The sequence below is a fragment of the Acipenser ruthenus genome, chromosome 13, assembly GCF_902713425.1.
Source record: "Acipenser ruthenus chromosome 13, fAciRut3.2 maternal haplotype, whole genome shotgun sequence".
NCBI classification, from domain to species: domain Eukaryota; kingdom Metazoa; phylum Chordata; class Actinopteri; order Acipenseriformes; family Acipenseridae; genus Acipenser; species Acipenser ruthenus.
In genome coordinates this window covers 6,775,348-6,799,468 of record NC_081201.1, presented here as the reverse complement: position 1 = coordinate 6,799,468, position 24,121 = coordinate 6,775,348, and the positions used below count along the sequence as shown (strand labels likewise).

General features: G+C 38.8%; 1 protein-coding gene across 3 annotated transcripts in view; it reads left to right on the top strand.

The window, feature by feature from the left end:
• The window catches only part of LOC117418373 (sorting nexin-29-like), a 175,630-nt gene that overhangs the window by 59,574 nt on the left and 91,935 nt on the right, over positions 1-24,121 (top strand). For all 3 annotated transcript variants that reach the window (XR_009330816.1, XM_059035572.1, XM_034031336.3), the window contains exons 17-18: positions 1,472-1,527; positions 2,472-2,553. Coding sequence is in view for 2 of the 3 variants with exons in the window: in XM_059035572.1 (XP_058891555.1) it covers positions 1,472-1,527; positions 2,472-2,553 (138 nt within the window). In the remaining variant the exon portion in view is untranslated. The remainder of the gene's footprint in view (positions 1-1,471; positions 1,528-2,471; positions 2,554-24,121) is intronic.

Below are 24,121 nucleotides of genomic sequence, written 5' to 3'. Positions count from 1 at the left end.
TTAGTTTTCTGGGCTTTTTTTGTTTTCACCTTCTTTCTGCTGTTTCCATTTAACCTGCAGCAACACTGTAGCTGCGCAGAGAGTGGAAAAGGGGCCAGGACCTTTACTCCACATTGGATTTTAGGTGGTGTCAGGTGGGATCCTATTACCTGCTACACAGGAAGAGAACTGCAGTGCTGTTGCAGGTTAAATGACAGGTCAAAATGAGAATTAAATCTGGAAAACTAAGCAATCTACAGAAAATGATAAAGGACTCAAAGGAAATAAATAGGCATTTGAATGGCAGAAATTTCTTTTTTCAATCCGTGGTTTTTACTCCATTTATTAAAATCATAAAAAGAAGAGCAGTAGTAAAATAATGATATTTTTTTGTTAATGTGAGTTTTTATCCATCAGATGTTTTTACTGTCATCTGATGGTAGAATGTCAATAGGTAGTGGCACATGGAGTTCCTTATGTCTGTGGTTTTCCAGTAGTAATAGTTTGGGGATATTCCTAGGCTAGACTTTCTATTACCAAGTTAAATGGGGCTCTACTTTATCTGACAGATGCATGGAGACATTGGCACTGCATGTGTTCTAGCATATCAGATAGCAATAGCATAGAGATATCTGCCCATCACAAACATGGAATTCTGTTGCAAGTAGACTTCAAAACAGCAATGAAATAAATATTGGAATAGAGCATTTGATTTTATGGACATACTGTCTTCTAATCTTTCAGTTCTAACAACTAGACCACATAACCAGAGAACATGCAGGGTCACAAGATCCGGTCAATGTAATGTGCAGTTATAATTTCCAACAGTAGGGGGCAGTAGCTTGAAGTGTTCCCTGTGCTCCATGCGGAAGGATTCTTGTGACAGAATTCCAAGTAACACTTGTACTGTAGCTAAACCTTGTGCTCACCTTTGGAGGTCCTGACAGTATGGAGGGTTGGGTCCCTTTGGGCTCTGAATCACCAGCTTGGAGGCAGTACAGAAATCAATGCACAGATCCTCAAAGGCAACAACACTGCATACTACAGCATTCATTCCAGTTAGCATTAAGAACATCTTTAAAATCTGTATTGTAGTTGCAGGTGTAGCAAATGATTGCAAGTCATATTATAAATATTATTTTTGCCAGATCCATTTACTGCCCTAATCCAACAGATCTTCAAAGAGATTCTTAACATTTAAAGCATGCTTACTACCTCTAACATCTGCAGCACTGTTGATGATAATTATTTAATAACCACCACTCATTTGATGTATAACTGCTCAAAGTAAGTAGTTCATTTTGTTCTCTAAAACAAAAGCTTTCTAGCAGCCTTCTGGAGTGTTTCTCAGCCAGGTTTTTAAACGCATTGAGAGCATGTCCGGTCAACACGACAAACAGCTCCCAATGGTATCAACTCCCCTTTTAACCGCTGAATAGAAACGGTTTAAAGGGGAATTCTAATATGAATAAACTCCTTCTGTTTCTTCCAGGTCCCAGGAGATCTTAGCCAGACCTCCGACGATCCCAGTTTGTCTGATTTTGAAACGTAAGCTGCTTTTAATGGTTTAATTCTGTTTCTTATTCATACAGTAGGCTTACCATTAAATGTATACTTTTTTTATAGAAGAAATGCACTTACTGAGAAGTTCCTGATGTATACACAGTTATTGAAGGTCTGTGTTTAAATCACTGCTCAGGCATTCTGTAAGCACTTATAAACACAGGCACGCACTTTCACACTTGAGCACTGTCAAATGAGCAATCGTGTAGGGAATCAGCAGTGTGAATGTAATACACATTGTTCTGACATGTACTAATTAAACACGTCCTGGTTTATTTTAATGCTGCAACCCCTGTTGTTTTGTACTGTTGCTTTTCTTAACCTGTCTGACTTTTTAATGTCAAGGTATAGATAATGTCCTATTCAATGTCTTTCCAATGGTAACCTCTCTCTGGAATAACCAAAGCCCCAAGCAGCTTTCCTATGTTTAAGTCTACACTAAATTAATAGTTCGGCTTCCCTGGCAAATTGTTTTTATTGACATACTTAAATAATTCAGTGAGTTGTTACATTATAATGTCTGTCAGCAGGTTGCCTGTTATTGAATTCAGGAAGTCAGCTTTTATACAGCTCAAGAGGGTTTTATCCTGGGTAAATGTAATGTTGTAATTAATATAATACAGTATAAACTAACAGTGCATTAATACTTGATGAAAAGCCTGCTACTTTTTTTTCAATTTTATATTTAACTTTCTAAATGTAATAACAGTAATATACATAATATAATAATCATATTTACAGATTATAATCACAGAGTTACCATGTAATTATTGGCCCAGCATACCAGGAGGCCTCCCCCCCCCCCCCCCATTCATGTGCGTTATCTCTACTAAATCCCCACCAGTTGGACCTCTGACAGTTTCTCAGTGGCTGAGTGATAACATTGCTCCTGTGGTGTACATGTGTCTCCTCCTTGTGTTTCCTCACAGTGCTCACAGAGCCCTCATCAATGTGTGGATCCCCTCTGTGTTCATGCGTGGACGAGCCTCCAATGCCTACCACGTGTACCAGGTAAGAGCCGGCCAGGCTGGAGTGCTTCAACAAAAACTCAGCCAAGTACCGAGGAACTTTAGCCAGGCCGTTCAAACTTACAAGCCTTATCTGCACTTATACAAGTTTCACATAGTTAAAGAATAGCAAATTGCAATAAAGCATAGTGAAAGCATGGTAGAGCACAGGTAAGCATTGTGAAGCACAGAGGGATATGTCAAACCAGGGTAACCATGGGAAATGAATTGTAAAAGTGCAAAAATAACTTGGTACATTTTTTATAAGGGTGTAGCCAAATATCGTAATTTTCAAGATATAAAACATAGCTTTTTACAAAGGTTAGGAAAATGTATGTGTGTTTATCATACCAGTTGCATTTTCTTTTAAAGGCGCACAGTGTTCTCAAACTTTCTGCATTGTATACTGTGTGATTTATTATTTATTTTTGGTAGGGTAGTACACAAAACTGCTCATTACACAAGGGAAACAGTCATGCGCCAATATATATTCAGAGAAGATTACAATACCTTACAGTTTTGATAATAATAATATAATATCTTTATTTTTATATAGCGCCTTTCATAGTGGTCCACCATCACAAAGTGCTTTACAGAGGTAGGCTGTGAACTGTGCATTATATGCAGAGTCACTTACAGTAGGACATTGATTTAACATCTCATCCGCAGGATGGAACGCAAGAAGGTTAAGTGACTTGCTCAGGGTCACACAATGAGTCAGTCAGTGGCAGAGGTGGGATTTGAACCGGTGATCTTCTGGTTACAAGCCCTGGACTTTAACCTCTGGACCACACTACCTCGATAAGATAATTAGTTTGTTTAACAAACCATACAGAATAGTGCTAGTAGGATCTTCTGAATACCACCACTAAGGCACATTAGTACGTAGGTTGATTCCAGAGATTTGATTCAGAGATTTTTCATTTTTATTTTCAATGATTTTATTATCCCAAGTGAAAAGACATCAACATTTATTTGACATTATTTCTGGTGTACCTCAAGGCTTGTTCCTTGGACTTAAGTCCTACTTTAAGTCCTGCAGGTCTGTTTCTGTTATTCTGTGACTGGGATAGGAATTTACAGGGTAGTTATTGCTAGGTACCATAAACACTACCAGTCACTCAAAAGAGAAGATGACTTGATATAATGTGCACTCACATTGATGGCTTTATTTGTTAATGTCTCTTCATGGCCTTCCAAGTGGTTGATCTGTACTTGACATTATCATACATGTGGATGCTACTGAGATTATAGCTTTAGAGAGAATAGCTGTCACGGCTAAAATAAAAGACAGTCCAACTTTGATAACATAAGTTAAATAAACAACCTGTATTTGTCACATAAATTCAAGATCAGATTCTATGGAATGTAGTTTTAAAACAGGTCATAAAAATGAATAGCAGGTATATTTTGTTTGTGATTCTCTCCTACTGTTATTATCTTTTGTGATTTATCATGCAGCAGCTCAATCTTATCGATGTCCAAACTCGTAAGGTGACGCCATTTGTTCCAGAATTATCCAAACTGACACATTACCGTACTGTTTGCAAAGTTGAACTGCTTACTGCCTGGTCTCCAATAGCAAGATCCCTTTCTGATTCTATTTATTAAGTGCCATCATAAATTCTCTCTTGCCTGCCTGAATAGCCTTATAAATCATGGAGCTTCAACTTATCCTCTCTGTTGACTGGGAGTTGCTTACTCTTTCAACACACTCTTTCAAAGAAATGGAACTGCTTTCTAACAAAGGGCTACTATGGAATTTATTTTTTGTACTCTGTAAGATTACCTTTGAATCTGATCAGAAAATGATTTAATCTTAATTTTTTACGTTGATTTTTAAGACATTATCGAATAACACGGGTTGGTTTGTATTTTAGTTTCTAACGGTTCGAGCTAAGCACTGGACCGCAGTGCCTCCTAGTCCCTTTTGCTCAACCACTGGGACATTGTATGTACAGTAAACCTCTGTTGCAGTGACAGAGGCTGAATAGTGAGTGAAGGGTTTGTTGTGATTTATGGATTTTGTGGTATTAAATAAATTGAAAAGGTTATTCATTCTAGCTGATGTCTGAAAGGGGGAGCTGTGGGGTCAGGGACAGGCCAGCGATGGTTTAGACGGTTCATTTATTTTTGCACCGTTCTGTGTATGTATTTAGAGGTAGAGTTTCCAGTGACTCTTGTTGTTTAGTCGGTGATGAATTGGAGGACTGCGGCTGCTGCTGGTGTGTTTGTATGAGAACGTTCTGTGAGGCCAACAAAAACAGATTTTATTTTTTAATTGACGTTTTAATTTTGATCATAAAACAAGAGAAAATATGAGCATTTTTCTGGCACCTTTACCAGTATCCAATTTCTTAGCTACACTGTAGCCACCTTTATTTATTGCATGCATCTATATCATTTTTAATGTATGAATTACAGCATATTACATTATCCCAGTCACAGAACAGCATACTGAGAACGTGGTAAGTAATACATATTGAAAACAGGAGTGAAATAAGCATAGACGGCGCGTATAAGAGGTATGGGGAACGTGTCTGCAAGGAAAGCATAAAACCGCATCTGTCTGCTTACTGTACTCTAAATATGAAAACGTATTTTAATATTTTGATGGAAATGAATGGTTTTGTTTACCAAAGACAGTTTTTAGATAGTCAGTTAATAATTGATTTAAATTGGTGTGAAGTGATGGAAATGGTGTTCGAAGTTGGTGTAGGTACTGTAGGACTGCAGAACAGGTTAACAGATTTAAAGGTTTTAAACAGTGCATCTTGTTATCGTTACTGTATTTGCTTAAATAGGCAGAACATGTTTTAAAGTACAAGCTAGTGCTATGTTAAACTTAATTTATTTGGCTGTCTTAGGCTGGAAAAAAAATGTCAAATATATATGTAGCATCTCAGTGGTTTCGAGGTCTGTTTTGTGCTATAAATTATTATACAGTAAAAGTTCTCAAAAAGACTCAGGAGAATGAATCCGGTTTACAGCTTTTATTTGTGTCTGTCAGTCCGACTATTTTTCAAACTCAACACAATGAATGAAACTTAGTATACAAACTCACTAGCAACAGAGTAATAAAAAAATAATGCAAGTCTTAATTAAATATATATATATATATATATATATATATATATATATATATATATATATATATATATATATATATATATATAATGTGTGTGTATCTTACTGTACATCGTTGGGTTCAATAAATGCAGGGGGAAAAGTGTGGAATAGCCTAACCAAACGAAAGACTCACGCGCCGCCTATGGAATGAGATTAGTACAGTTATTTGACAAAGGATTTGACTAGAATTCTTTATCACTGTCTTCAATCGTTTATGTACCTGTATTTTGAAGTGTACTGTAAGCTGTTTATGAGAGGGGCATTTTGTTTTTACCCTGGAAAGCTGAACAGACGTAGATAATTTCATTGAATTGCCTCCCTCCTCCCCAGGGTACTGCAGTGAATGAGTGAGTCTCTGCCTGAACTAGGATTTGAACCCAAGATGCCCAGGCTTGTATAGTTTCACTGTGACTGCTAGGCTGTGCTGCCTCCTAATTTATTTTGTGATGGTGTGTATTCGTGCGTGCCAGATTTACTCAGCCTTCAGCGCCCAGACGACAGGTTTACGGGGAGATTGGGAGCTGGACAAGGCAATTTTATTCCCTTGTAATCGGCAAATACACATTTCACCTTTCGTGCTAATAGATCTTTCAGCATTTATAAACTAATTTTGTTTCCCTTGCCGGGGCTCCTGAGGGCCCTAGTTGGAGACGGATTTGTCAGCTACTGCACAGCAACTAAGACTTGCTGGAAGTTACAACAAAGGGCATTGTGAGATGGGCACGTTTGTTTTGCATTTAGGCACTCAAAAGGCAGCCAAACTCATCACTGTTTTTGAAAGTAAATCGTGTGTGAGCATTTTGGGGAGGGGAGTACACCATCATTTCTAATGTCATTTCCCTAAGAAAAAACACAGTGAAATGATGCAGAGAATGAGCAAGATCTGTCCAAATGTAGATTGCCATAAATTACCCTTTAGCATTTCCCAACATTGATTTCTTCCTTTGTACAGTACTTAGGAGATGGATCAGCCACTCAAACAAAGCCTTTCCCTGCTGTCACTGGCCACTAGAACCTCAGGAAGAAAACTTTTTCAATGCAATGTAATTGTCGATCTACCTGGAAATATGTTCCTATTGCAGTATATTTGTATAGCAGGTTTATAAAAAGCATGTTGGTTTCATTAGGTATCAGGCACAGTCAGATTGATTACTCATCTTTATTGAACATGAATGAGAAATTATAAACATTTTAAACAGTAAATATGATAATCTGCAAATGAACAAAAATATCTACATTTTTAAAAATTGTTATTTTTAACAAAGAGTTTGGAACTTTCGGTTTTGTGTCACCTCACGGGTCTCGGATTCAGTAAACTGAGACAGGTGGGAACCACCTTCTCAACAGTGGCAATGCCAGCTGAAACACCACCTACTGGGAGAGGGCATCTGGCGCTAATTGTGGCACTGTTAATATCCCCTCCCACAGCTCTCAATAATTTTCTGTTTTATTAACAGTGTTTATCATCCGGTAGTTATCGAGTTTTAGTCATCAGCAGATTGCTGCTCCCTGGGGTAGGATGCCTTTGGGGACCATTCACTCAGACAACTTCTTTAGAGGGATCTGTAAAAAAAGCAACTGCAGTTTGCCTTCAGTGAAACTGGTGCATCTGCAGTTTAACAAGATCACAATATATCATACACTGTAAAGGACGTCTAAACTATAGTAAAAAAAAAAAAAAAAAAAAAAGCATTTTTAACCTAGTGAATTAAAAGTTTACTCTGCCTCTTTATGGTCCTGTCATGGTCATCCTTTAGCATTCCCTGGAAGATTTTTTTTTTTTTTTTTTGGCCGTGCTGGAGAGTTGACCAAGGTACAAATAATAAACAGCTTTCAGGGACTTTTTAAAATGTATTGAAAGGATAAAAAAATTCTTATTTTTATTTGTTTATTTAGCAGACGCCTTTATCCAAGGCGACTTACAGAGACTGGGGCGTGTGAACTATGCATCCGCTGCAGAGTCCGTTACAACAAACTCACCCGAAAGACGGAGCACAAGGAGGTTAAGTGACTTGTGCAAGGTCACACAGTGAGTCAGTGAGTGAGCCAGGATTTGAACCGGGGACCTCCTGGTTGCAAGCCCTTTTCTTTAACCACCGGACCACACAGCCTCATTTTATCTTACAACGATGTACCCATTTTGAACAATGCCGGTCTGTAATAAGATTAAATATGCATCTGCGAAATTGCAGAATGTTCCTCTGTTCCCTATGTACCATGATGGATTGCTGAAAGCATCAAATATACATTTAAATTTAAAATGTCAGGTGTGAGGCATGTTATTAGCACAGTAGATGGAATTTTTGAAATGCATTAATTTTTGTCAATTTCTGATTTTGTTCCATTAGCGGTTAGCCTCTGCGTAGTACATTCCACATGTCCACATAAATGTATAATACTGGGATCCCAGAGGATACAAACCAGTCTCGTGCATAGATGAGAAGTTATATAAACAGCAAACCATTATCTATTTCTGCTTCAACATCCCTTTAGGTAACCTAGATCAATAAGTTTTTCCAGGGTTTCGATAGCTTTCAGTTTCTAGACAGCAAATCTTTCTATGAAAAATACCTTAACATTGTCCAATCAGCGTGCATAGAAGTGCATCATTATCTTACAAAATACAATCTGCACCATTCTGTTTGGCTTCACCTTGTTCTGAAATTTAATTACAAATCATCAATTGAAAGCAAAAGGAAATGAACAAACGACAACATTCAAACTTTTTTTTTAACTTTTTTTTTTTTTTTTATTGAAACTTCCTAATGTATGCTATGTTATCTGCTTTACTTGTCTGCTATCAACCATTAAAGGATAATAAAGGTTCCTCCTTAGGGAGCAAACCTTTTATTCCACCATAATTGCCCTGCTCCCAACGCTTTTCATTTTAATGAACAGTTAGGGATGCATATTCAAGCCCCCATGTGAGTTTATGCCCTTCATCTCTCCCATTTATTGTATAGCATGCCCTGACACTTCTGTACAATTCACTTAATCTGCAGAATGCTAAGTGGCTGGGCAGTCTCTCATTCCAGTGATGCAGTGACCTTTCAGCTACCTTATAGTTGAAAAATCTTCAATGAGTTTGCTGGATCAGAGAAATAAAAGGAGTTAAATTAGCCTAAAGTCACTTGTACTCAACAAATTGATCACCCTGAACTAACCTGAATCCCAACAGATTGCATTGGTATTTTTTGCAATGAGTCGATTGGCCGTTCTGTGCAAGTTGCAAGGCATACGTCTGTCAGTGGCATTATTTAGCATTTCTATATAGAAATTTAAAACTTTAAAGAAAGTTTCTTTTTTTATGTTTTCAATAGCTTTAAGCTTGATTGAAAGTAGAAGCTTGGAAAAAATGCTTCATTCAAACAAGTGGGGAAAACAAAAAAAAACTGAAATGGTTCAAATGAACATCACTCGATATTGGAGTTTTGAAATGACTTAAAAAAATTTGAACCTCCCCCAAAAAAACTTAATATTATTTCCCTATTCTAAACCTCCAGGCAGGTGGGGAACACACCCCTGCAAAAGCAAACATTAAAACCTCATGTAATGCTTTGGGTCTATTTGACCCGACACTGGTTTCCATTGACCTTAAATGTACCTTTTTTTTTTTTCTCTCCTATAATATTTTATGACTTTTCCTAGGTTGAGGTCACAAACTTATAAAAAGTTTGAGATGTTTATTTTTGTTTTTGGAACTGATCTTGTAAACAAATATGTACCTATATATGTATGCATGAAAAAAATAGGAGGGCTAAAGGCTGTGTAATTGTTTTGTCAAGTTTAAGACAATGAGGATACAGAGCTGATAAGCCAGGGGCGCTGTGCTTGAGGATGGGGCTAAGCAGGAGTCCACTGTCATTAAACTCTCTAGCTTTCCCCGATCACAGAGGACATGGCTGCCACCAGTGTTACAGAAATCTTGCCTTTTTTAAGAAAACGCTGTGTGGCATTGACAAGGTTCTCTCTGTAGTCAGACTGGCATGGGACACACGTCTCTAAAAGGGTAATTACTAGACAGTTGCCTCCTTCAGCTACAGAGACCTGTCAATGGTGTGCTACACATTACTAGAAGACTGCACCATGCATGTGTGACATGTGCTGTTATTGGACCTAGAGGCTACACAGGAGTGAAGAAGCGATGCCTAACTCTGAGTCTTCAAATCTCATTTCTACTGTTTATGGATGATCATTCTTTTTTTTCATTTTAGAAGGAAAGGAACACCCCCTTTTCTGCAGGCTACATCTTAGTTTTATGAATGTGCAGCTTTTGGATTATGGGGACACTGCCAGTCTATCTGCTTTTGAAAATGAAATTTTCAAAAATGCAGCTATTGCACACCTTTCAGCATTCACCATTGTAAATGTTGAACTCACTGGTTTAACTCTCAGATACAGATGTGAAATTACTTGTACAGTCACTTAAATTGCAATTTAAAACATTGATTTTTGAGGTTCCTCAAGTTCATACATGTGTATTTACTTATTCTAATTCCAAATGAACTCCGCCAAATGGCTTGACTCCTTCATGTTTACTGAGACAAGTAGAAATATATGAATAATAACCTGCCCTGTAATCCTGTTCTCTGGCAGGGTTGTGTGATGGATCACAGTCCCTCTTGGTTTTGGCAAGAGTAGTGTAGCTTCGCAGAGCACCAAAAGACCAAATGACATGCACAGATCAATACATCCTACCACTTCCGTTCCCTCACGGCTTCTTTTTCTGCAAGTCAGGCATAATGTCTGGAAGAAAAAAGTTACTTGATTCTTTTTTTTTTGTCAAATATGCCTGCCGTAGGTGAAAAGAGCTTATCAGGGATTCATCTTATGTCAATTTAATACTTTTCAGTAATCAGTGAAGCCTGGAGCCTCTGTTTTTTAAAATTTTATTCTCAGCTTTTTTCAGTTTTAATAATCTGCAAAGGGAGTGTTTTACAGCTCATTGGAGAGCTGATTGAGGTAGTGTTGGTGGCGATGGTGCTGGAGAGTTGGGAATGGATGTCTCATTATTGACGTGCACGGTGACTGTTCTGGGGAGCTAAGAAAGTATTTACAGAAGTGTTCCATTTCTTCTTTGGGGCAGAGCAGTGGCTGTGCTGGAGAGCTGGGAGTGGAGGGTGACACAGCTGGAGGGCTGAGAATGGGTTGCTTCAGCTCTCATTATGAGGTTGAGCAGAGATGGGAATGGTTACTTAGTGAGGTGCAAGGTGGAAGTGCTGGGGAGCCGAGAATGGAGCAGCTAGTGTGGTGGATGTCACTCGAGGTTCGGCACTGTCCTGCCTTCTGCATGGTAGAGATCGACACCCTGTCCATTCCTTTTTCTTGCCAGTGACGCCTGCCATGCTACATTTTCACATCGATACATCCTCCCTGTAAGGATGTGCTGCTCTGGGGCCTAAATTTATATTGAGTAAATGGCAGACCATGAGGCATTAGTACAGGTTTTAAATATTTAATTAAAAAATAATTTTTGCCGGAGATAATTGACAGCATAATATTTCAAAAGCCAAGTGATTTAGCTATCTAATTAGAAACACTAAAAAAAAAAAACAGCTCTCTTTCCTGATCAGTGATCTCAATGTTAAACACTTGCTCTGTCTAGCGCTGCGCAATTGTAATTATGTATTGGTGTTTCAGGCTTTTTTTTCCTGACTCACATACACAAATGCACACACACACACACACACACACACACACACACACACACACACACTGCAAGCCCTCGTAGACAGAGTATATGTTTTCTCATTTGAAGTATTTCATTTAGGATAATTAGTCAAATCTTACATGTCTGACTGTCATTACTTACCGGTATTGTTAAAAAGCTGAAGGAGATGCATGTGCATCAATAAATAGACAGACATTTGACCTTTCAGTTCGCGTCGCTCTTCCTGCTGTATATTATACTCCAGCATTACCCAGCATGGGGAGTGTTTGGAATGAGGAAATCAAATACACTGCCCGGGCATATTATTTTCTTGCATGCACAGAATGATCAAATACAATTCAGTTGAAAACTAAAGCTACAAATGTAGGGGACAGATAATTAAACTCAATATTGGAGCACTGAAAGCAATTTACTCTTTAAAGATCCATTGAGTCTATTTTCTGAATAGCTATGGGAACCAAATAGGAACGAAAAAAAACTTCTAATAGCTGTTTATTGCAGTGTTTAGTTTTCAGTTGACTACACACTGACAGTAGCGGCAGCGTTGTTCAGAATTACATCACAACAGACAATAAAATGTTACCCAAAAAAATTAAATCAATGTTTGTGAATGAAACCTGACTTCCGCACTGTAGTATTTATTAGTTTACAGTGCTCCCGAGCGCACTGATTTATAACACAGCCTCCTAATGCTGTTAAAGGGGGCTGCTGCCATCGCTGCATGCTTCACTGGAATCCCCAGCAGGCTGCTGTTTTTTTTGTTTGCTCGGCGCACCATAAATCAATCTCGTGCACTCAGAATGCCCTCCCCAGGAACGTACTTATGGCTCTCCCGTCCCTCGGCAAAGTGCCTGTTTTAATAATAGATTCCCTGTGTATTGTGTTTTTAAATTTAGTTTTTACTTGAATGGCTCATAGAAAGAGTAAGAAAAATAAATTGAGCTTTGAAGCGCTTTCCACTGTGTATATTAATGAGCGCAAGGCAAAACAGGTCAGTATGTCTACAGTAAATAGAGAACTATAAAAAAAATAATAAATAAATAAATAACAACCTGGATAATAACCCAACGTACAAACCACAGTCAGTCATTACATACCATTTTACCTTGTGACAGATCCCTCCATTTAACTTACCTCCCCTGTGACAGATCCCTCTATTTAACTTGCCTCCCTTGTGACAGATACCTCCAGGTCATTTTATGAACTTCATAGCACAGGCAACCTTAAGACCTGTAAGCACCTCCACGTGTGTGCAGTGGAAAGGAACAATTTCAATTGAAAATTAAGAACTTGTTGAAAACGTATACTGCTTTTTGAGGAGTATACTGCTGTGTCGGTACAGCTTGACTGTTGACTCAAAAAAACTTTTCTTGAGCCCATTTCTTCAGACCATTTCTTTGATGTGTATTGCTTAATCCTTCTTTCCATTCATCTTACCAAGAGGTTGATTCTTCATCTAGGACATTTAACACCATTACCATAGCTCAACGAAAGAAGCAATGGCCCCAGGGGAGAGGCCGGTATGTGGGGTGAGTTTGATAAAGTCTTATCAGGCTGCAGACACAGCACGAGGGGAGCTGGGATGTAGCAGACGTGTATGTCAGCCAGAGCAGAAAGACCCAGAGGAAGCTGGCAAGCCCCTGGGAGAACCCTGAGTGAAAGAGAGAGGAGGGAACAAGGGGCTCTATCCTGGGGTCTGCAGGGAGATTTAACCACAGGGGATCACAGAGCTGGAGAGACTCCTAATAACAGGGCATCCCTTACTTTCTGAGATCCTGTGATCTTTAGTAGCAAGCATTACTGCTGTGTAGAAGTGATAAGGACAGTGATGGTGCAAACCTCCAGCAATGTTCCTCAGAATGTGTCCGTTCATGTTTTCTGTTGCTCAGTGCCTGCTCACGTCCATCTGCCTTGCCACTTCTTTACAGTACTAATCACGAGAGATCACCAGCCACAGTATTACAACACATTGAGACATTTGCACAAATCGATTGTTCACACCCTGTACAAAATGGCTTTGTATGATTGACCCACATCTGGTCTGATGTAATTTCAGTGATTTGAATGTTTTTGCAGTAAGTAATACAGACTTCAAAACAGTCACTGCTCTTCCTTGTAATGTATTTCTGGAATCATTTGTCTTTCAAAGTTTACTGTGGTTTAGTTGTGATGTAAAGGGTAATTCTAAAGACATTGTCCTCTGCACTGCAGCTGTGGGAATTGTTTTTTTTGCTGCAGATCAATAAAACTGGGCTGGTAGAAGCACATTATGTAACAACTTTTTTTATGGGCAAAGGCTTCAGATAACATGCAAGACCAGCAGACATTGTTAATTACCCAGTTATCACAAAATAATTACATGGCTATCTAAGTGTTACTAGTTTTCCACATAAGTAGTTCAAAGTCGCATACCGATACTAAAAAACAAATACATCTCAGTTATGTCAAACCATCAAAGTAAACACAGGGGAGAGGGGGATTAGTGATTGGACCAGGAGTCATTATCAAGTACCCTGTGACTGCCCCATTAATTTCCACATTAATGACTTCCGATTGCCAACCAGCAGCCAGTGCAGGGTCTGTTTAATTAATGGAGCGGCCCATATCTCAGGAGGGGGTGGACTCCGCCTGAAAAGAGCCCACTGGCTTGTGATGTTAATCATCTGATTTTATTAGCAAACTTTGTTGATCAAAGTAAAGATTGAAATGGATCGGGGAGGAAAGCTCCATAAAACTTGTTCTTTAGACTTCATAGATATTCATGGCGACATTATTCCTGCTGTGCCTACTGATCATCTAAGAAGCAAGGTTAGTCTCGGTAACTGCTTGATAGGAAAAATAGCGGTTATGAGCTCAGCTCCCAGTGTGGTGTTTAATAGAAGGATTGCAGTGTGGTGGAAGGTGTTTAATCCTTTGGGTAGTATGAATACACTCTTAAAATTCTATAGATGCCACCAGACACGGTATAGCAAGAATATAACCTCAGATCTGAAGGCTGCAATTCTCTGTCCTTGTAAACTGTAAACCTTGAAAAGGAGCTGATTTCTGTGGAACTCTTTAACAGGGTTTAATGCAGCATAACATGGTAAAAACCATTGCGAAGTGTAGTGAAGCATGGTAAAGAAAAAAAATTAAAATGCATTGGAAAAGCCTTGTGTGATGGGGTACACCACACCCCTGTTTTTATTCGTTCTTTTGTTGTATTATTATGATTTAAATGTATTGTTTAGTGTTTAAAAACACACTGTTTGTTGTTATTGTTTTACAGCATGGGTGGGGTTCCAATTCCCCATCCAGCTAAACACTTGCTTAATGTGGCCATCTCCAAATTAATTAATTAATTACCAATTTAGACATGTATATATAAAGAGCAGATCAGCCGCTCATGAGAGGTTGGGTTGTTCAGAGAGGAGGAACGTAAAAAGTAAGACCTTAAAAGAAATAACAATTGCTACTCATGCTGGCTTTAAACTGGCACGCTAATTGTTAGAGTATTGTGTTTGAATATATATATATATATATATATATATATATACATACAGTATTTATTTTGGCCACCGTGCCGTTTTGTTTTGTATTGAGTATTTTGTTTCTCTTCAACTATTTTATTTCATTTATTATTAAAGAAAAGAGCGCACTGGCGACTCACCAGTAGTACATTGCCTGCGTTTGGTTACTTTCTGGTCTGTGACATCACCACTCGACCATCCTGTCACACCTTGTAAAGAGCTAAATCGCTGTAAATGTATTCTGGTAAACTATTAGGGCTTATACTCTACAGTACTGTATAAATATGTCACTTTTTTTATTGTGGAGCAAGTCTTTTTTTTTGGAGCATAATATGCCATAACTCTTATTGTGAAAACATTCACACAATTAAATTAGGGGGTTCATTCATTCATATCCATTAGATTCTTCAAGCACTTTATTCAATATACATTTATTGCATTTATCACAGATCAAATCAGGCTGCTTGGGCTCAATTATAATTGATTCTGGGCATTGATTAAACATTATTATACTGTGATTTGAAATCTCGAAAATGTGTACCTGCCATGCTCAATTAGAGAAGGGCTGGAATTGAGAAGATGGATGGGTGTTTGCATCTCACTTGGCAGTGCAGCATTTTATTTAAAGTCTGCAGGTGAACAGATTGCACACTGGTCAGGATGTATTACAAAAAAAAACTTCAGTGACATGGCTGTTAATTAACTGCAGATCAGCAGCTGTTAAACTTATTATTCACCTCACTGTAACTACATTTTGAGCCTATCCACAGATCTCATTTACAATTCTGCAATAACAATAAGTTTTTTTTCTTTAGCGGTTCTGTGGAAGGGTAGTCGGACGGTCAAGGCTAGCGGCAGGAGTAACACGACAAAAAAAATACTTTTAAGTGCAAAATGATAAATATCTCCCTTTAAAACTCAGTCATTGGTGGATAACTCCCCCCCCCCCCCCCCCCCCCCCCCCCATTATTCTGTAAGGAGTGCCTGTTTAACCCCAACCTCTGAGACTTTTACTGGGGAGCTCATTTAACCCTTGATCTTCCCCCTGTGCTTCTATTTGAGGGTGCCCATTGAACCCCCAATTTAAAGTGGCCGGCTCCTGAGTTGCTGGAACTGGTGTTGCTGTTTCTTCTTGGAAACCAACCAGAGCCCAAATAACCCAAGTGACTTTGAAGGAGCTGGTGGCTCCACCCCCCCACCTTGTAGAGTGTCAGGTGGGTGCAGCGCTGTAGCTCCCCCTCATGACGGCAGGTCATGCTCCCCCTGGATGATGGCAACGATAACTGATCTCTGACGTCCTGGGACTCCTAAATAATGATCGACGACTAAGGGGGAGCGACCAGGGGACACAGATACAGCGTTCGGTGATCCAAGCACAGTGGTTGGGGACTGGGGACCAAACGCATTTGCGCCAGTTGAGAGCCGGGGCGGTGGCTGGGGCTGTGGTGGAAGTGGTATTGGTGTTTGGCGTTGTGGCACGGACCTCGTTGGATCCGCCTTTATCCACACAGTCTGCTTGTTCTTCATCAGGGACGGTTGTATGTGTGCACGAAGAGGCAGCTGGGGCCAGCACAGCCTGGGATTAGCCGTCGGTTGCGTACTGGGCGCCAGCTGTGCCACTTGTCCCAGAGGTAAGGTGAAAGCACTCCCTCCAGGGGCTCCACCTTCTGGGTCCATCCTGTCTGCATCGCCATTTCTTTTCCTTGCTGGGTAATTCTGAATTGTCTGGGCAAAAACACACGCACATTATATATATATCAAATTTATTTCTTAGCAGACGCCCTTATCCAGGGCAACTTACAATTGTTACAAGATATCACATTATTTTTACATAGAATTACATTATTTTTTACACAATATTTTTACATACAATTACCCATTTATACAGTTGGGTTTTTACAGGAGCAATCTAGGTAACATACCTTGCTCAAGGGTACAGCAGCAGTGTCCCCCACCTGGGATTGAGCCCATGACCCTCCGGTCAAGAGTCCAGAGCCCTAACCACTACTCCACACTGCTGCCCTATATATTAGTCAAACCTGCAACCACCTTTATTTAGTGATCAAATGATATTTGTGCTTTTATTTAACTGTTTTAAGCAACCACCTGTCTAACGCGACCAGCGACCACAATTCTCATACCCAGCAATGGACTCAAACCTGTATTAAGCACCCTTACACAGGGCTATTGTTATAAGGAAAATATGGTTTTAAATGGTACGTCCTAAATTCAAAGGAATACGGTAACCATTTTAACTGTCTTTTATCTGTAATCAATAAAACAACAGCGCTCTCTTGTAAAGGAAGAGAGAAGACGTGGAGAAACAAAAGGTCCTTCCTAGATGACAGAATTAAACTTATTAAACTTGTAAAGACAGTAAGTGCCAGAAAAACTGCTTAACAATTTGGCACTAGGTAGATACAGCATTTTAAAGAAAGAACTAGGGCTTGAAGTTTTAGGTTTTTATTTTTGTTCACATGACTGTGTTTTGAGTGGATTCAATATCTCAATTAAACTGTTAATTACTAAACAAAGTAGCTTCTTTTTACCATGATGTCCTGATTGACTTGCTGATTCTGTTTCGTCTTCTTCATTATTCAAGCACAAGAGCAAGCAATGACATTAATCACTTCCCCCAGATGCTACTTTAACTTGCATTTCGTTCTCGCACTTGCCTGGGAACTATCTTCCAATGTGTCCGTTTTGTGTTGTGTTGTTCTTTCCCGCTAATTTAACAGAATGTTCTCATAATTAGGATGTAGCGGCTGAAGACTTAAAGGCACACCATTAAAAGGCAAATAAACACTGAAAAATTCAAGCCATACTAGAGTATGAAAACAATGTGCACGGTAATCGAAAAAGATCTTATGCTTATGCTGGTGTTGGTTTCAGGATGCATTGAATCAACACGTACCTGAAAGGCAGACACAGGCATTGAAATTTGCAAAGGATTTCAAACATTTTGTGGGACCTGAGACAGGCAAGCATTCATTACTTTCACAAAATAATTTGTTTTGTAAATGCATTATCTAAATGACTGTTATTAAATGACATACTTCCCTTTGTTCATGTTACATCTGCTGGCTTTTACGGTGTATGTAAGACATACATAAATATAGGTAAGCATGTCAGAGACGAATAGAAAATTCATAAGTTATGGGCCCTGTTTTAAGAGAGCACCTGTGTTAAGAGACCACTATTAGACAGTCCCTTGTGTGTGTGTGTGTCTATACATATAGTATATGTATATATATATATATATATATATATATATATATAAGCTGTATTAATCACAATCGAAGTTGTTATAATAGTGGAAAATACTAGTGGAGGCTTTGAGGAAATTCTTGATGCTCATAACTTCGATATGTATATATTGTAACTCCTGAATGTGTCTAAGACTTTTGCACAGCAGTGTATATATTATTTATTTATTTATTCCTAGGCCAGTTTTTGTCCCTGCTGAAAAGAACAAGGTGATGAAATCCATTACCTTCAATTAAAGTAGCTGCTCTGGTTTGGTACCCATGTACCTCCCTTCCCATATGTCTCCATTGGGCTGGCTTGATTGACTTCTATATGTGTCCCGTGGTATTTGGAAAGAGGCCAATGCAGTCCGTCTCTGTAAATAAGGATCACTGATGTATCCATAACTTTAAGTATTGGAAATCCAGCACAGCTTCCTGTTCCTGATTGTCTGTGTTTCCAGATCCCAGTTTTAGCACGGCAGGTCTGTCAAAGTCACAGCCGACATGCTGTATCAATGCAGATGAAGAGAGTCAGTTGGCAGGCGCCATCTTTGTTGCTGTATAGGTAACCCTCAACATGATGGGTAGCTCTCTGGGTTAAAAGCACTAGATGGCAAATTGGTTTCAATTCTGCTGCCATGGGGCTCTGAATGAAATAATAGTATTATAGTCAGTGGGTACTTTTGACGGGTAACCTAGTTGCTGTATATTATACTGTGCATCTGCAGATATTTTGCATTTTTATGATGTATTATGTGTTAACAATGAAGCAATGAAATCTTCTGTCTCTATGTAAAGGTCTGATACATGTTTCACCCAGGAAGGGAAAGAGCAGGCAGCCCTTGTCCTGTAGGGTTGGCTATTCTCTTTATAAACATGATGCAGTTGAACACATCATACATCCCGACTACTGACTTGTGAGTTAACCACTGAGTTTTACATTCCTTTCGTGAAGTGAGGCTGCTTGGGAACTAATTCCACCTCAGGACCGGGTTTTTATTTTTTATTAGTCCTTCCATAGGATCTTTGATGAATCTGCACTGTTCCAACAAAATAACCCAAGCATATATTCAGGCAATTAGTTTGTAGTTACATTAATTACCCTTGAAGAATTGTTAGATTTTGTATTTACATTTTTAATCTTGTGTTTTTCACTAAACAGAACATGTCTGAGTGAAAATACATTTATTTTTCATTACCTGTGGGAATTCCTGTCATTTATTTTAATGACGAAAGCCTTGCTGCTCTAATCTATAGCAATACGGACTGCAGTAGTTTAAAACGGTTTACTTCATTGTCAGTATTCTGTAGTGTTCAGTGGAGCACACAACACACTGGTGCTGCGAATATAATAAATCAATGCACCCCTTGCCGACAATCAGTATGCCAAAATCGTTAACCTTCTTGCACATATTTTTAATTATTATGTCAAGGTATTGACTGACAGACACAGTCTATTTTTCACAGGAGCATGAGAAAGTAAAGTTCCTAAAAAATAAAATAACAATAACAGATATGCATAATAAGTATAATAATTTATAGTTGACCCTGTCTCATGGTTGAACTTTGTGGTTCTCTTGCCCGCATAGACCTCTACTTTTATTAACTTATTATAAGTCCTTCTCTATGTCTTCTGAAGTTTCCTTCAATAATGATACATACTAGAATTTACTACAGAATCACTTTAGAATTTAGTACATTCCACCAGTGAGTGTTTGATATGTATGAATTAGCTTTGGTATATACACAGACTTCTCATAAATGCATAACTGATGATGTCATCCATTAGTAACATGAGGCTCTACCCTTTGCCTTTGTTTAGAGTAGCTTTCCATTGTCCAGATTTCCATTGTTCACAGTCTCATGTTGATAACTTTGTTTTTGCAAATGAAATGTCTACTGTAATCTTTTCTTGTTTGAAATAATGCAGTAGAGACCTGGGATACCCAGAAGGCTAATAGCTTGCAGGAGGAACAGTCCTTTTCATTATCATATCCCTGTGCTACACTTTTTGTAAGACCTGTCAACATGGAGCAACATGACTGTCTGCAAGCGCATAGTGAATGTGGAAGAATGTCGATTAACAGTGATCCAAGTCAATTTCCGTTCAGGACTAAGGGGATCTTGCAGGCTTGGTGGGGAAAAAAAGGACAACATGCAAATATATGATTTTCTTTAAACCTAGAATTGTGTATTTTGGAGCAGTTTATGATTTAAGATTAACATATGCATATGTGTTTATTGAAGTATGTATGAAGTATGTATGTGTTTACAGTCAGAACCAGGTGTATGCTGGGTTAAAAAACAGGGCTTTAAGACTACTGGTTGAGAGTGACACTAACAAATGTAATTCCTATAGCGTCAGGACAGTTGACTTCACCTGAGTCAAGCTGAAAATATATTAAAAACCAAAAGATCAACAAAGGGGGAAGGGGGAGGGGGGGCGGGACTCAGTCCACGTCTTTTTCAACAGTAAAAACAGGTTATTTGAAAGCTCCTCAATAAAATATCCTTTTGAGAGATCTTCCAGCTGCAATTACCAGTTTCTGAAGGGAACATCACTCAGTATAAAAGAATTTTTAGAGATTTTTTTTTTTTTTACTCTCTTAAATCAGTCAAAGACTTGACTCCACATTATTCTGAGTGGAAATGTTTTGAAGGAGCTCTGGAATTGCATGCCTTGGTGCCAATCTCATGCAAAGCGTTATCCACATTTCAAAGCGAGGCGAATGCTCTCGGCAATGAAAAGCTTTCTAAGGCCCTGAAAATATTGCATTGTCCCTGAAAAGAATAATAATTAACACTAGCAGGTAAGCTTGTAGACCTCAATATGGCGGTGACAAATCCAATGAAACTAACTATGTTGTGTGGTAAAGACACCTTGAAATCTGACAAGACTTGGCTCATTTAAACCGTAAAATCCAGGGAATCTTCGTAATCAATCAGAAAAGCCATCAGGAGAAGCCCTTTGTTAGAGTGCTTCTGCTTTTGTGTGATACGCATTAATGTGCTCGTCATTGGTGTGAAAATGGAAAAGACTTAAATACATTCTGAAAGTATATATAAACAAAATGTGAATGTTTTTAGCCTTGATGTATGCCCACAGACAAAATTCACACATCCACGCATACAGTACTAAGATGCATGTGACACAGACAGGTGCCAAAACATATATGACACATTGGATACCCACTTAGCAGGTAAATAGCCTCCCCCTGCTGCTTGCCTATTATAGACGTGTTGCTGATGTGCTGTTAGTTGTTTTAATTATCCATCTAGTGATGTGTTTGCTAGTATACGGCTGTGCTTATTGAAATACTTTAATTGGAAGGGAAAAAAAAAAATCTTTTTTTTCAGTTTGTCACGTGTAACTGTCCAGCAGGAACATGACCCGTAGTGGTGGTGTTACATTATATACAGTACACATCCAGGACCACTGATTTGAGTGCAGCTTTCAAAGATACCTATACCAGTCTGCAGTGCTGAAAAGGTTGTCATAGGACAGCGGCTGGGTTAGCCCTATGGAGCTGTTGTTGTTTATAATACAGGTTTCCCAAGAAGTTGACTATTCTTTTCCATACTACTAAATTAGTAATTCACCCCTGTAAGTACAACTGTTGACTACTAAGATGCAGTATTTATTTACCTGGAAATTATTTCCTGGAAAATTCCAGCTGTGCAATATCGTCACAGAATTCAAACTGCTTTCACAGCATGATGGAAACGTGTGTGCTCTCTGATTTATATAGACTTTTTCTCTGATATAATTAAGCCAATTACATGCAATTTGATACACTTTGGCCCAGATTAGCATCCCTAACAGCGGGGATTCATTCTTCAGGCCGCTCTCCCTCGTCTGATGAAATCTAGCCGTCTCGTTAATGCGCTGTTATCTCCTCGTTTTGATATTGCACTCACCATGCCTTCTCCCTGTTGTTTTTTATTACTTGTATGCATTTCTAGCTGAAGGCTTGCAATTATTTTGCATAATGCTGGAACAAAAAAAAGCAGCAGGAACGGGGCTGTTTGAATTTTTTTTTTTGTTGTTGTTGATTTCTTAAAAAAAGTTAAATGAAAAGACTTAAACAGTTTTGCTTTCTTCCTTGAGAGAGCTTAGGGCTGACACGTCTTTAAAGCTAATTAAATCAAGATTCAAGTGTTCCAGAAAATTCAATATTTTATAAGAAACCGCAGTAGTGGGGATCTGAAAGCCGTCAAGTTCAATACAGTATAGAGGACACAGTACTGGGAATCTGAGTCAGCAAATTCAATACAGTACTCTACAGAGAACTCAGTACAGGGGATTTGAGAGCCAGAAAATCCAATATAGTATAGATGACCCTGGTACTGGCTATCAGAGAGCCATTGAATCCATTATATTATTATTATTATTATTATTATTATTATTATTATTATTATTATTATTATTTTTATTTATTTATTTATTTATTTATTTATTTATTTATTTATTTCTTACTTACTTAGCAGGCGCCCTTATCCAGGGCGACTTACAATTGTTACAAGATATTAAAACTCAGTATTGAGGATCTGAGTACAGTAAGCTTTCTTCTACAGGGAAAAGGTAAAGTTGACTGCATAGCTTCGTGCATCTCGGAGGCAGCTGTCAGTGTTTGAAATTACAGTGAAATTAATGCATCACTGGTTGTCCATCCCAGAAAGCAATACTAATTGAGAGTAAAAGTATCATGTTCATGTGTGAAATGCCAATCACACTAAAGCTGTACGGCTGTCAAAACAATTCAGCAAGTTCACACTGAAATCCCATTCTTTTCCCTCAACAGAGACTGTGGGTCAAATTCCTGTCACACAGTTATGGGGTATTTTTCCTTGTTTTATTGTGCCATTTAAATACTGAGGCTCTTTCATCTGTTTATCCCCTGATGCCCCACAGGAGATTCTCGTTTTACTGTAGAGCGCCCCTTGCTCCCGGGAGAGCACTGTATTTTACAGGGGGTGGACAGACAAGAAATTGTAATATGAAATATGCTGTATATGTTCCTATGTAAATGGGCAGCCCTTCACATGACTGGTCGGACACTTGGCACTTTGGGCAGGTGCTTTACTATCCAAGAAACAGACTTTGCTTCAGACACCCCAACTTCTTGCAGCAGTCCTTAATAAATGGTCACACATCTGTCCAGAACATCGGCACTGTTTTTACTTCTAATTAATGCCCTGCTGCATCCTGTTGATAGGGTTATGGCAGGTGTTTCTTTGTTTCCTGTATTCGATTGGTTATGAAAATGGGAAAGTAGAAACTGCTACTAACTTTTCCATATCACCACAATAATCCTTTACGGAATCATTGCTGTTGAATGCTCTCATTTTTCAATCTTTCCTGAGGTCTCGCTTTGTCTCTCAATTGAAGTTGTTTGAGGGGTTGACCCATCTGGAGATGTGGGTGCAAGACATACCGGTTAAATTGACCCCTTTTAAAAGAAAACATTTTTAGCTGTGCCAGTGGAACTTTATTTGAAAATTCCTTTTCATCAAACTGCTGCTCAACAGTTAGCCTGGCAGCTGAACACTGTAACAGCCGTGAAAATCGAGCCACTCTCAAAACTAATTTTCTCTTCCTTTCTCTCAAACTATTCCTTCTGCTTTTTTAAACCTGTTTTCCAAACTTTTTTTACGTCCAAGTATCCATCCTTTTTTTAGACCTCATTTTTCCTTTCCTCTTTTCCTCTTTTGTAGTCTCTGTCTTTGTCTCTCAACCCCATTTCTTTGTGTGTGGCTTTATTTATTACTCCAATTTACAGTGTACAGTAGCCCTGTGCAATACAGGCCTGGTTTTGTTATTCCATTACCTCTCAGTGAATTTCTGTGGACGGACAGACACAGTCAGCAGGATGTTTCAGAAGGCCGCTTGCTAGATTGCTATGGTGACGGGCATGCAGACAGGTTGATCTCTGGCATTCTTGATAAGAGTCTTGCTGTCAGTGCTGATGGATCCCTCCTCTCTGCGCACCCAAGACACCTCCTGTCAAGAGGGAT